The sequence below is a fragment of the Asterias amurensis genome, chromosome 20 (genome assembly GCF_032118995.1).
Source record: "Asterias amurensis chromosome 20, ASM3211899v1".
NCBI classification, from domain to species: Eukaryota; Metazoa; Echinodermata; class Asteroidea; order Forcipulatida; family Asteriidae; genus Asterias; species Asterias amurensis.
In genome coordinates, this window is record NC_092667.1 from 10,746,390 (window position 1) to 10,761,443 (window position 15,054).

Here is a 15,054-nt window from a genome sequence, read left to right on the forward strand (position 1 = left end):
AAACGGTTTGCAAACGCTTTTCATGGACCAACTCGACCGATCCTAGGCAACGTGTCCCTTTACTCTGTGCATGGGGGAAGATCAGGTAGAACGGTCGATTTTTCTTGGAGGGGTTGTTATTGAGAAGGGAAGGTGGACGGCTACCAAGTCGTATGATTATTAATGACACAGAAGAATACATTTCCAAACTCATCTTTCCCCTTAAAAATATTCTTTCTTTTTTAAATTCTTCAATTTATTCCAGTTTTCTTGTCTTTACTGCAGTTTTAAACACATCATACAATATTGAGGAGGTATCATTTCATATATTACACTATGTACAAACAATTGGATATAATTATTTTCTGTTTGTTTTGACTGTTGATTTGTACTCTAGTTAAATAGAACTATTAGTTATCTAATTACAAATCAATATTGAATATCTGATAAAGTTTATCTATATGTACTTTGTATCTGTTAAATATAACAATTAGACTATAAGTATAACTTGTTCGTTTTAAACATATCTACCTTTACAATTCCCCGCTCATTTACAATGAAAGAACGCCACCTCTGCAAAAACTCCAATAATTCAAAATGGCCGCCTGAACACTATGATTACCTTATGGTTGCACGCACTGCTCAACACGGCCGAGTATTATCTAAACATTCTGTTCAATAGTTCATTAGATGTAACCCATTGTCAAATCAACATAAAAAAGATTATTAAAGGAACACGTTGCCTTGGATCGGTCGAGTTGGTCTTTGAAAAGCGTTTGTAACCGTTTGTTATAAAATGCACATGGGTAGAAAGATGTTGTAAACGTAGAATACAATGATCCACACAAAAATGCCTCGAAAATGCACGATTTTTCTTTTACCTCGTCGACTAACACGGTTGGCCAAATTGTTGACTCCCATAAATAGCCGACCGTGTTAGTTCGTACAGTAAAATGAAAACCACGCAATTTCGAGGCAAATTTGTGTGGATCCTTGACTGTATTCTACTTTTAAACATTGTTCCAACCATATGCCTTTTATACAAAACCGTTACAAACGCTTTTTATCGACCAACTCGTCCGATCCAAGGCAGCGTGTTCCTTTAACCAAAAGCATTTTGAAAGAAAGAATAGCGCATTACCGGAATCGCTCAACATAAACCACAGGTGTGTGTTTTTACGTTTTTTGTTTAAGTTGCAACTGACATGAACACATGTTACGCTGTTGTCTTAAGGCTTAAACTGTTTTTTGGGGGTAATTCTGACATAATAATGCAAAATTAAGTATGGCAGGTATTATAGCTGGTTACAAATCTCATGTAGTAAGAGCGTTCATATAATTATGTCTAAAACTATTATAGTCTAGGAAAGTGACTTTTAGTCTACTGTGCACACAATGGTTAAAGGCAGTGGACACTATTGGTAATTACTCAAAATAATTTTTAGCATAAAACCTTTCTTGGTAATGAGTAATAGGGAGAGGTTGATAGTATAAAACATTGTTAGAAAACGGCTCCCTCTGAAGTAACGTAGTTTTAAGAAAGAAGTCATTTTCCACGAATTTGATTTCGATACCTCAGATTTAGATTATGAGGTCTCGAAATCAAAGCACACACCTTTGTGTGACAACGGTGTTTTTTGGTTCAGTATTATCTCGCAACTTCGACGACCAAGTTGAGCTCAAATTTTAACAGGTTTGTTATTGTTGGCATATGTCGAGATACACCAAGTGAAAAGACTGGTCCTTGACAATTACAAATAGTATCCAGTGTCGTTAAGGTCGTCTTAGGCTTACGTTAATTTCCACACAGAATCGTTCTGAAATATCTTGCTTTCCTAAGTGCTTCACTTTTGTCCCCGTGGTGGGAAGGTTGAACCAGCATGACCATGCCGGGGTATAGGGAATTGATACATGAAACTTTATAAAGCCTACACATACATTATATCAACGTAGAAAAATCACAAGACAGTGTAGTGTAATTCAGCTGTTCGGTGCACAAACTTAACTTATTGCTCCACATACAAAAAACCAAAAACGAAAAACGAAATATTCTCAACGGAAAAATGTCTTTGGTTTGTTAGTTTTGTTTTTTTACCCATACACCGATGTGTGTTAGCACTGTATACTCGGTACTTTCCCCGAGTCCTGTGAAAAAATATCACAGGCATGTTACTCGGGTGGGATTCGAACCCACGACCCTTGCAATTCTAGAGCAGTGTCTTACCAACTAGACTACCGAGGTTGCCCGGCAGCTAGAGGCAGTTCGAATCCTATGTTTTGGCAGCGGGTACCGCAACGATATATATATTTTTTTCACAGGACTCGGGAAAGTACTGAGTATACAGTGCTAACACACATCGGTGTATGGGTAAAAAACAAAATTAATATTCTTTATCCCCTATGCAAATTTAACATCTATTATGTCTTTGGTTTGCTCAGGCAGTAGTGTATGTCTCTTTGATGCATGCTGCCTGTCAATAGGAGTATACCGCATGCATCTGTCTCTGTAGAAACAGCCGTTTCCTACATCATGCATCTTTAATCTTCACTCAGAAAAGACTTTACAACACAACTTTAATTGTACATCATGTGCCCCCCCCCCCCCCTCCAAGTGCATCATCTAACCTTTCTGTTATTAAAGGCAGTGGACACTATTGGTAATTGCTCAAAATAATTATTAGCATAAAACCTTACTTGGTAATGGGGAGAGGTTGATGGTAAAAAACCTTATGAGAAACGGCTCCTTTTGAAGTGCCATAGTTTTCGAGAAATAAGTAATTTTCCACGAATTTGATTTCGAGACCTCAGATTTAGAACTTGAGGTCTCGAAATCAACAATCTAAACGCACACAACTTTGTGTGACAATGTTGTTTTTTTCTTTCATTGTTATCTCGCAACTTCGATGACCGATTGAGTTCAAATTTTCACAGGTTTGTTATTTTATGCTTATGTTGAGTTACACCAAGTGTGAAGGCTAGTCTTTGACAATTACCAATAGTGTCCACTGCCTTTAAAAAGAAAGAAAACAAAGTACAATTATTATACAAATCAAGTTGCTTCGCGTGAAATGATTCCACCGTAACTTCTTCAATATTTTTCAAACTAACCACACCTCACATTAATTCATAATTATGGTGTAACTCGGACAATTTGTGCTTACTTTAGAAGTATTACTGTCAATGACACGACAAACAATCAAACAAAAACAAACAAACATAAGGTTTGTTTGATCTTACTGTTATATGGTATTTGAAAGCTCAAATCATGTTAAAATTGTAGAAATATCTACCGCACATGTTGAAGTCCCACTCCAGTTTGTTTTGCTTGTCCATCCCAAAATTAAATGACAATTTACCCAAGTCAGTTTCAATTGTGGTTGTCTGATTACTTGAAAGAACAGAAAACAGAAAAACAATGCTGGAATGTTTTCAAGTGCTCACCCCAAGACCAACATTAGTTGCTCCACTTTACGGAAAAACTTTGTTAAAAATATACAACCATTTTCCACCACAAGAACCTATTGATTTCTATCTCATCTGGGCCCAATTCCATACAGATGCTTAAAGGCAGTTGACACTATTGGTAATTACTCAAAATAATTATTAGCATAAAACCTTACTTGGTAACGAGTAATGGGGAGAAGTTGGTAGTATAAAACATTGTGGGAAACGGCTCCCTTTGAAGTGGAGTAGTTTCCGAGAAAGAAGTAATTTTCCACGAATTTGATTTCGAGACCTCAAGTTTAGAACTTGAGGTCTCGAAATCAAGCATCTGAAAGCACACAACTTCGTGTGACAAGGGTGTTTTTTTCTTTCATCATTATCTCGCAACTTCGATGACCGATTGAGCTCAAATTTTCACAGGTTTGTTATTTTATGCATATGTTGAGATACACCAAGTGCGAAGACTGGTCTTTGACATTTACCAATAGTGTCCACTGTCTTTAAGCAGGAACATTCTTAAGCAGAAGACGATCAGAGCATACTGATCGAAACGTCGAGTTGAAACTAACGGTTCTTTTCAGAACCACCCCAACTCATTAGAGAGAGTCATTACATGGTGTTACCGCAAACCTTTCCATATTTTTTTTCCCTGCTTAGCAAAAAGAAGCAGGATACCCGTCATAAGCGGTACATGTGGTGGTATTTTGGCTGGCAACCTTTATTCTGGTGTGCATAATAATATTGTGCTTAGGTGCTTTCTGTGCTTAAGCAGCTCAATTAAATTGGGTTAGTTTACAGTACCTTCTCTTAGAATAAAGGCATACGTTATGCACGGCGCACGCATATATAATCAGTGGAAAGGTAATACATGAATATGCATTAATCTTAAACTCTGGAAAGAAAGTTTTCGGAATGGCTAGTTTATTGTTAAGAAAGTGCCAAATAAATGACTGATACGAATTCAATCAATGAAAACAATAACAATGTGATGCCTACAAATGTATATGGTACAGAATAGTTGCATCACGAATTTTTGGAAAAATTGTTTTGAGAGATCCCAAACCAGAACTTGTGGGAAAGTACTGGTAGTGTTTAAAGGCAGTGGACACTATTGGTAATTACTCAAAATAATTTTTAGCATAAAACCTTACTTGGTAACGAGCAATGGAGAGCTGTTGATAGTATAATATATTGTGAGAACCGGCTCCCTCTGAAGTAACGTAGTTTTTGAGGAAAAAAAGTAATTGTCAAAGGATTTGATTTCGAGACCTCAGAATTAATTTAAAGGTACCAAAATCTAGCATCTGAAAGCACACCACTTCGTGTGACCAGGGTGTCTTTTCTTCCATTATTATCTCGCAACTTCGTCGACCAATTGAGTTCAAATCTTCACAGGTTTGTTATGTTATGCATATGTTGAGATACACCAAGTGAGAAGACTGGTCTTTGACAATTACCAATAGTGTCCAGTGTCTTTAAACAAAGGCAACATATGCTCTTAGATGTTATGTTCACATGGTGGTGACAGGACGTGTAGAACCTAAGGCTCAAACTAGACCTAAATGTAGCTGGGTATTTGAAGCCAATACCATGTACAAACATTAGCCAAGTGTGTTGAATACAACAGTCTTTCTCGCACAGCTTCAATGGCTCCATGATAAACCTATAGCAAAAAATCACCTGTCACATAACTCACTGAATACAGTAATCTTCTGAACTTACTCACCAACGTATATATTTAGTTATTAAAGAACATTACGATTTGGTCCATTTAGTTTTCTGAGTTGTGGTACGGGCTTTCAAAAGTCCCATACAATAATGGAATGCACCATATTGGATAAAATACATGTACATCACACAAAATACAGCCACATCCATTTGAGTATAGGGGTGATCCTTTAGAGTCACTAAGTGTAAACAAGGTAAATATATGTACAAGCCATCTGTAAATCTTAAAGATTCTTAAATTTAAGAACAGGCTGGTTGGGAACACTATCTATTTCAGATTGAACCAGCAACTTCTGATTGGCCACTAAATTTTTGGGGTGGGGCTTAAATGCAGTGGACACTATTGGTAATTACTCAAAAAAAATTATTAGCATAAAACCTCACTTGGTGACAAGTAATGGGGAGAGGTTGATAGTATAAATGGGGGGAAATGGCTCCCTCTGAAGTAACGTAGTTTTCGAGAAAGAAGTTATTTTCCACGAATTTAATTTCAAGTCCTCAGATTTAGAATTTGAGGTCTCAAAATCAACCATCTAAACGCACACAACTGTGTGTGGCAAAGGTGTTTTTCTTTTTTAGTTATCTCATGACTTTGACGACCAATTGAGCTCAAATTTTCACAGGTTTGTTATTTTATGCATATGTTGAGGTACACTAAGTGAGAAGACTGGTCTTTGACAATTACCAATAGTGTCCATTGTCTTTAATGTAGTGGGTCATTTGACATTATTATTTTAGTACATGAAAATGGCAGGATGGACATAGAATTATACCATTCTCAAGAATTCTTGAGATGTGGACAAAATTTTCATAACACAATTTATGAAACTTTTTCAAGTGTCAAGTTTTAATTTTGTTTGTGGAGTTGTTTCGCTTGTTTATAAAATAATAATAGTTGTTGTTTTCAAATTTTAAACTTGAAGACATATTTGGCAATTCATAATTGTAAGCTTTGGTTAGTTTTAAAATATAAATTGTGTTTCTGTTTCATAAATTTTTGTTTCATAAATTAATTTACATACACTGTGATTTGTATAGATGATTTCTCTTATAATACAAATGAAGTTAACTTTGTATAATCGTTAATTCTTGCCTTTGAAAGAAGCAGCATATTATCCACAAATTAATTAAATTAATACAAAATGAAAACATTTGTTTTTAAAGATGCATATTCCAAGGTATCTAAACAATTACATTTATATTTAATTTACACAATTTTCCTCTCACTATTTTTTGTTCAAAAGACAAATCTGAAAGTTTCCCTGAAAGGATTAAAATAAACATCACTTTCATTTAGAGGGTGAAGTTCACTTTCTTTTATTTTATACAGTATTCAATTAGCAAGTTCATAATTTTTTTTTTCAAAGAACAAATTCTTTCTCAGGATTTAAACACGTAGTCCTGATAACAACTTTTACCGTCGTACAATTAAATAACATACAGATATTAAAGACACAAGCCTAAATTGATTTCAATACAGGGACTTACTTTCGTTGAAAGAAAACTCCCTACACAAAGTTTGGTATGTTTTGTTGACAAAAAAGAGAATGACGTACAAAAATGTCCCCCAAAATCGTTGAATCTCAGGCCTCAATTATTGAAGTCAATTCAATCACCACAATCATTGACCAATGATCAGGTTGATTTCTCTGACTAAATTAGATCAGAAAAAAAAAAAAAAATCAAAACCAGCCAGCAAGATTCTGAGATCCTCTGTCCATTATAATAGACTTGTATAAAGCAAGCATCTTGTTTAAGCAAAGGTAAACAGTGAACCAGTCTTACAATGTTCATGACATGGCATGCGGTCTGGTAACCAGTCTCTGCTAGGTGGACATTTTCCAGTCAGTAAATCTGTGTGTACTATGGATTTTGTGGAGTATTTCCACAGTTGCTTACTGTAAACCTATGGGTTCTGCCTGAAACCAAAAGATGACACTCCCCAAATATCAGAATCAATGGTTCTTCTATGGTACTTCTTGAAACCGAAAGATATCACTACACAAATATTAGACTCGGTGATTCAAATCACAATGGAAATCTGCCGGGCTTATTTAAAGGGACTGGGTACTTTTTGTACACAAGACACAATGTAAACGGATTAACATTAAACTTACACAGTTTGAACATAATGATGGCAGAAAGCTTCCCTTAAAATATTGCTTGCTGAGGTGATGTAGTTTTTGAGACAATGTCGCTAAAATATTAAAAAGTTGTCACAAGATTATTTCATATTGCTTCATGAAAATATCTTCCGTCTCAGTTAAAGGTTAAACGTTTTACATTGCTAAAATAATGTTCATTTTACTGAGACAAAATTATATTTGTGACTTTTTAGGGAAGCTTTTTACCATCACTATCTTCAAACCATGTGAGTTAAGTGTTAAACTGTGGCCATTGTGTTTTGAGTCCTACAAAAAGTATCAAGATTTCTTAAGGAAAGTTAGAATGCTTTGAGCTTACGGAGTCGTTTAGTCTTCCAACGCCTCGCTGGGTGGGACATACGTGAAGCCAGTGAATGCAGAGTCAGCCTCTTGAACGCTCGCACTGACCATGTGAGACTCGATAGATCGGCCCACCGACTGAGGAACGGGCTCACGGACAAAGTCAGGATCAATATTCTTAGTGTCCATGTTGTCACTCTGTAATAGACAAGGACAAAAATCATCAGTATTGCCATGTGCGCAAACACTCTGCTTATTTTATTCATACCCTTTCCTTCTTACAATAGATGGATTGCAATACGCGTCATCGACCGCCATCTTTGATGTATAAACAAGGAAAAGTGCATGCATGTACAATATTGGATCAATATTCTTAGTGTCCATGTTGTCACTCTGTAATACATGTAAGACAAGGAAAAAATTTCTTCAGTATTGCCATGTGCGCAAACACTCTGCTTATTTTATTCATACCCTTTCCTTCTTACAATAGATGGATTGCAAATCTGCGTCATCGACCGCCATCTTTGATGTATAAACAAGGAAAAGTGCATGCATGTACAATATTGGATCAATATTCTTAGTGTCCATGTTGTCACTCTGTAATAAGACAAGGAAAAAACTTCTTCAGTATTGCCATGTGCGCAAACACTCTGCTTATTTTATTCATACCCTTTCCTTCGTACAATAGATGGATTGCAATACGCGTCATCGGCCGCCATCTTTGATGTATAAACAAGGAAAAGTGCATGCATGTAGGCGCTGCGCGTGCACTTTTCCCTGAATATTACATCAAAGAGGGCGGTCGATGACGCGTTTTGCAATACATCTACAGACCTTATGCACATGATGATGTCATTTGAGTAGGGCGCCCTCACTTTGAGTAGGGCGCCAATCCCGTGCGTCACGCGTACAAATCTGTGCGTTGCGAATTGTTACGTCATCGTTTTAGCTCGGATGGCGGCTTGATGGAATTTGATTTCGAGACCTCAGAAGTAGATTTTGAGGTCTCAAAAATCAAGCATCTGAGAGCACACAACTCAGTGTGACACGGTTTTTTTTTTTTTCATTATCTCGCAACTTCGACGACCAATTGAGCTTAAATTTTCACATGTTGTTATTTTATGCACGTGTTTAGACACACAAAAGGAGAAGACTGGTCTTTGACAACTACCAATAGTGTCCACTGCCTTTAAGTCTATTTTGGGGTGGTCCCAAGGTAACTTCCATGCTAGAAAGACTTCAAAGTTGCCTGATAATTGATAGATTACAGTAGTTGGCTGTAGACCTTATCTTTGAATGAAATTCAAATGCATGTACATGTAGGCAAAGATCTGTACGCAACTTACCACACTAGGATTGAACGGTGGGGTTATCTCTCTGTTGTCAAGCAGCACCCAGTCTATCGACTCAAAAAATTCATGACAACGAATCACTTCAAAGTCCTGATCACCGGCGCCGAGTCTCTTCTTGCGATCCTTCTGGAGCATCTGGTGACCAAGGAAGACAGCAAAAGAATAATCAATTTGGAGTTTTGGAATTGTGAAAAAACAAGAGAGAAAATAAGGTACGAGAACAATAGTGCACATTGGCGTGGCAATGCCGAGTGGTCTACGTGTAGTTCACCAAACCCAAGCTCTGGTGTAATCAGTAGTCAAGTGTGGGTTAGAATCCCGCCAAGACACTTGTGCCCTTGAAGATGCTATGTCAGATTTTTGGCCCCAAACATTAAAAAATAGATTTTTCTATGTGAATGATATTTCAAAGAGTATCACCCGCTCTAACGAAAAAAAAGGTTTAACTTTTACTTTTAATGGTCAGGAACCATGACAAAAATTTAAAACGTTTCTTATAAAACATATAAGAATTGGTCACGTAATACATGTACATTGTCGGGATCCCGACAAAAACTAATTTTGAGCACTTTATTTCACTGCTACTAATAATTGGCGGACTTTTTCGAGCAATAGCTCAAATGAAAGCTTGTAACTTTCTCGACCCCCATGAAAATACCTTTTGAATTTTAAATCAAAATTTTTAGGTCAAATCGGCCAAAAATCTAACGTAGCATCTTTAAACAGTTAAAGGCACTTAACCGTAATTGCTTGTTAAAAAGTTGGGAGTGTAATGTATTCTGCTCTACCAGTCAGGCTCCTTGTGGATGATGCCTATGTCTACATCCTTATGGACTTTGAAGGGGTAACCCTGGTTCAGTCCAAGGATTAGGTGGCAACCTACCCTTGGCGACAGTTGATATGGGTCGGCGGCAGTTGATATGGGTCAACAGTCCAAATCAGTTTAGTGTAGCCCTCATCGTGAAGTGGCCTTGTATTTTTAGGCCATCTTTCATAAAACAAGTTTGAACAATTCTTGCCTTAAACCCTAACCAATCCCATTTTTTGGGATCTTGAAAATAATGAGGCACAGTTTATATTTAACTCTTTGTTGGATGGAGAGCCAGTGCAAGTCAGCTAATATGGTGTGATGCGGTCTGTTTTCATGGTGTACGTAATCATCAGGGATGAGAGTCATTACTAACGAAAAAGTCTGAAACTTGGATACAAATTAAAAGGTACAGTATATTGAAATAATAAATAATAATAATAGTGGCAATTTATAATGCGCCATGTCTGTCTAAAAGACACTCCTGGCGCAGGAGAGATGCCGAAGCCATGATGCCATGTCTACTGTTTTGTAACCCCTGGGGTTATAGATTTCAAGGAGCTTTTGGAAATAGTATCCAAAGCACTAGAGAAGTGGACCAATAAGCAGGATTTCTTTATTTGTGGAAAAAAATATTGTCTGATTTTCTTCACCAGGCCGACATTAAAAGTCTGAACTCAGCCAAAAGTCTGAACAATCTCATCCCTGGATTATCCTTGCCGCATTATTCCGTATCCGTTAAAGACGAGAGGGGAGTAAGTGGATAGTTCCGTAAAAGCGTATTACGCTCTACCAAGGCTTACCACTATAATAAGAGTCGAACAGTCTGGGTGTTGAGTTGCCATTATGGTGTTGGGTTTTTGTTCGCATGAGGAAGGATCCTATGAATGTCACCCAAGGGAGTCAGGGTTTTAAAAGAATCGTCGATCACTTACCCCTTCTAGAATTCCCTTAGCTGCAGAGGAGAAGTTGCTCTTCATTCTAAGTGGTCTATGTAGGATGTTATCGTACATCTCGGCGGTGTCTCGGCTGTAAAATGGAGGCTGACGCAAACAACAAAGAAACATTTACTAAAAAAACATCCAAGTTAAGTTCTGAGGTAGCAACCACAATTGTTCAACTTTTACTTAGTTATACTTAAAGGAACATTACTGAATTGGTTTTCACTAACAAAACAGTTGCTGGCAGTGAAAGCACTTCATGTAATCCACCATATACATAAACTGACAAACCTGTAGAAGTTTGAGATCGATCGGCCTTCTGGGTCGCAAGAAACTGTGCAAAACCGATTACACATTTTGCATGACATCGATTCAAAAGGGAAAAGAATAAAACGCTCACTGAGCGATGAACTCCAAACACGAAATTGGATTATTTATTATCAAATATGAAATTTCAGACAGAAATATTGCAAGAGAAGTTTTCTACATTCATCACCGTTACACCTTGTAAGTTTTATGTAAATCCATGATCTTCACAATTCCCCCCCCCCAATTCCAGAATGTGCTCTTAGTTCTTTAGAGTGGCAACCACAATTTTTGCAACTTGTCAGTAGAGTTAAAACATAAAACCCAATGGGGATACAAAATGGTAAAACTACCCTCCCTGTCAAACTTACCGCAACCTTGGTGTAAAACTAACAGGCCAAAAGAGGCCACGGAAGATGAGAAAAGACACTGGTTCATTAGATTTCTTACCAATCCGGAGAGCATTTCATAGAGTACAGCTCCTAAGCACCACCAGTCGACACTACGATCGTACTCCTGCTTCTTCAAGACTTCTGGGGCAAGATACTGAAGAAGAGATCATAAAGAAACAAGAAAGCAGTTAGAGATGGATGAACAAGTGAAGAATGCATAGCTTGGAACTTACAAATCTTTAATGAAAGTGCTGAAGAAGTGTACTCTAGTCATAGTGACAGGCTGAGCAAACGGTAGTTGAAACAGCTGAGCACCAGCTGAAAATCCACTGGAAAGTTTCGTCTTGAAAAGTATCTCTACTTGATATAAAACATGAACTAATGAAAAAGCTGATTAAGATTAATCAGTCTTAGCTTAAAACATGTTATAAGCAAAACATTTTATTGTGTTTTCACAGTTGTCAATGGTTCCCAACTCATGTTTTGCTTGTCAAAGAAATTTGCTAAGCTTTATTTCCTGCTTAAAATGCTTTATAAAATTGAGCCCTTTTAAATTGGCGAGACCAACTTTTTTTTGCGTGTGTCGATTAAAATTAACATTTCATAGAATCTCTAGATTGTGTTTCTGCTAAAACTTTCACCACAAAGTAAACAAGACACATCTACGTCAGCATGAAAGCGTTCATGGATCTATTAATGGAGTCTACGGTGCGTACGAAATGCAAACATAACAAGAGCAAACAAGAAAGAAAAAAAATGGCCAAGTGCATCGGAACTGAACCCGATAGTCCGGCTTGGCTTAGGCAGCAGCCAAATGTCAATCTATGTGGATTACTAGTGCAAACATCGTAACCCACACTCTAACGTAGAGATCCTGAGTGGTCTGTAACCAGAAGCCATGGTAGCCTAGAGGGGGGATACAAAGCCGTGGATGAAGGCTAGAGAAGCTGCAAATAACCCCTTGTGGGGATACCGGTGGCGTGGGTCTGTGGTGACTTAAGAAGATCATGGCTTGTCATAAAGCCAGTTGTGCTGGCCATGTGTGGGGTGAATATATTTCAGAAATGACAAAGGTGCATACTTTACTTTGGAAGTACAGAGGCTGTTTCACTTGATTAAGCTGGGTGATATTTCAGTCTATTTTACACTAGATGGACACGTAAATTTGTTAGCAGTGAAAGTAGCTTTCTTCCCAAAAGAGGGTCGGCCAATGGGAAAGCTGACCGTTTTTGTCACGATAAGGAGTCATGAAGATATGGTTTTCTTATGGCTCAAATTGTTTTCAAAGCCAAGGTAGCCTGGAAAGGATACAAAGTTGTGGATGAAGGCTGTAGACAACCCTTGTACCAAAATGATGACAGCGTGGGGATCCAAGAATAATGGCAGCGTGGGTTTGTGGTGACTTAAGAAGATCATGGCTTGAAGTAAAGCCAGTTGTGCTGGCCACGTGTGGGGTGAATATATTTCAGAACACGTGTCCATGAAAAATGTGCAAGTGCACTTTTAAGTGCAGAGGCTGTTCCGGTTGATTAAGCTGTGTGATCTTTCAGTCTGTCTCACACAAGATGCACACCATGTGAATTTGTTAGCCATGAAAGTAGCTTTCTTCCAAAAACAACTACCCCCCAAAACGCTTGGCCAATAAAAAGGTAGTTTTCTTATGGCTCAAATTTTGATTATTTTAGAAGAGTGAGTTATGCCAGAGGTATAAATGGGTACCTGTGAGGGTAGAGGTTGATATTGTGTATGAAAAAGCCTTTGGAGCGCTACGGTTGCCGGGGTTGTATACTCACCAGGGAGCTGAGAAAAATTAAAGGGATGTTATTGTCCCAATAACCAGCTGTCGATTCCACAAAGAATTAGGACTCTTTTTAGAACTTAGAAGTTAGGAAAGCGTTTTGTGAAATCGACGGCAGGGCACGAATGTAAAGCGCATTGAGATGGTTATTGTGAAATGCTCTACATGTATATAAGAATTTGTAATACCTCTGGTGTTCCACAGAATGTTGACGTAGTACCCTTTGCTGCAATTCCCTCCTTACACAGCCCAAAGTCTGTCATCACGACGTGGCCTATACTGTCAAGAAGGATGTTCTCGGGTTTCAGATCTCTGAAAAGGCAATACATTAGAAACAACTGCTGAATAAATTATTCACCAATCTCGAGGTTAATGGTTTGAGTCCCACGCTAGTTAGCTTTTTTTTGTTGAACGCGAAATCATTAAAAATTTACCCAGTCAGTTTCCCTTGTGGTATATGATTATTGATATCTGAAAAAAAAAGCCAGAAAACTCGATAGAATTATTCAAAGGAAAACCTATGCAATCTGGGCCCTATTTCATAGAGCTGCTAAGCACAAAATTTTGCTAAGCATGAAATTTCTTCCTCGATAGAAACAGGATTACCAACCAAATTTCCATATGATTTTCAGGATAATACCCATAATACCCGTTTCGCACAATACCTGTAAATGATATCCAGCGAGTGAAGGTAACCGATTGCGCTGGCAATTTCAGCAGTGTAGAACCGAGCTCTCGGCTCCGGGAAAGACCTTTCTCTTTGCAGGTGAAAGAACAGCTCCCCGCCGTTGACGTAGTCCAGGACAAAGTAGAGTTTGTCCGGTGTTTGGAAAGAGTAATGGAGTGAGACCAGGAATGGATGTTTGAGGTTCTTCAGTAGGACGCTTCTCTCTGCCATGATGTGTTTTTGCTGTCAAAAAAGAAAAACATTTTAGGGAAACCCTAAAAACGCCCTCAGTGTTCAAGTCTCTGATCCAACTTTGTGATTGAGCAGGAAAGGGCACATTTATTTTGGTGTATTTTAATGAATGCTCATGCTTTTTAGATAGAGAAACAGGGGTGGATTTCAAAAAGGTAGTCCTAACTTAGGACTAGTCCTAGGCGATGCTAAGAGATAGGACCAGTCCTAAGTTAGGATGAGTTACTGGTCCTAACTTAGGACTAGTCCTAGGCGATGCTAAGAGATAGGACCAGTCCTAAGTTAGGATGAGTTACTGGTCCTAACTTAGGACCAGTCCTATCTGTTAGCATTGCTTAGGACTAGTCCATAGTTAGGACTACCTTTGTGAAATCCACCCCTGCCTCCTTACCGTGTCTCTGCATTGTTATTATTATATTACTATCACAAATTTATGATAATAAAACCAAAGATGCCTCATAAGTGAACTAATAAATCACTCTTGAAAGCCTGAGGGAACCTGTAAACAAGGGTCCTTGCATTGTGAACCAGCAACACCAGGGCTAACCCATGCACTTCCACGATAAGTGCTTCAGGTTCTTTAACGTACACTACCAATCCTGGTATGGGACCTACGACTTAATGTCTCATCCAAAACACAAAGCAATTATAATATTAACATGCATTTATATAGCGCTTAATACCAGGTTTCTAAGCGCTGAAACAAGAAGTGTACGTAAAGAAAAAAAATGACAATTTAAAAGTGGGATGAAATATGGTAAAGCATCTTCCTCACGGATATGTACAATTGTATTCTTTATCCCTCATACCAAAACATAAAATTGCTGCGGTACCTATTGCTAAGGATTCATACTGCCTCAAGCCATTGGGCCAGTTCAGAGGTTTATTAAGTGGACTCAGAGGTCAAGTGGAAAGACATCTTCTCTGGCAATGCAAAGGTCAT

At 38.0% G+C, this 15,054-nt stretch overlaps 1 protein-coding gene across 4 annotated transcripts in view; it reads right to left on the reverse strand.

The window, feature by feature from the left end:
• Positions 1-201: 201 nt before the first annotated feature.
• The window catches only part of LOC139952120 (serine/threonine-protein kinase Sgk1-like), a 97,337-nt gene continuing 82,484 nt past the window's right edge, over positions 202-15,054 (reverse strand). For all 4 annotated transcript variants that reach the window (XM_071951084.1, XM_071951082.1, XM_071951085.1 and 1 more), the window contains 6 exons: positions 13,858-14,102; positions 13,381-13,504; positions 11,453-11,548; positions 10,691-10,798; positions 8,942-9,082; positions 202-7,793 (listed from right to left, as the gene is read on the reverse strand). In XM_071951084.1, the coding sequence (XP_071807185.1) occupies positions 7,623-7,793; positions 8,942-9,082; positions 10,691-10,798; positions 11,453-11,548; positions 13,381-13,504; positions 13,858-14,102 (885 nt within the window). In that variant the 3' untranslated portion in view covers positions 202-7,622. The remainder of the gene's footprint in view (positions 7,794-8,941; positions 9,083-10,690; positions 10,799-11,452; positions 11,549-13,380; positions 13,505-13,857; positions 14,103-15,054) is intronic.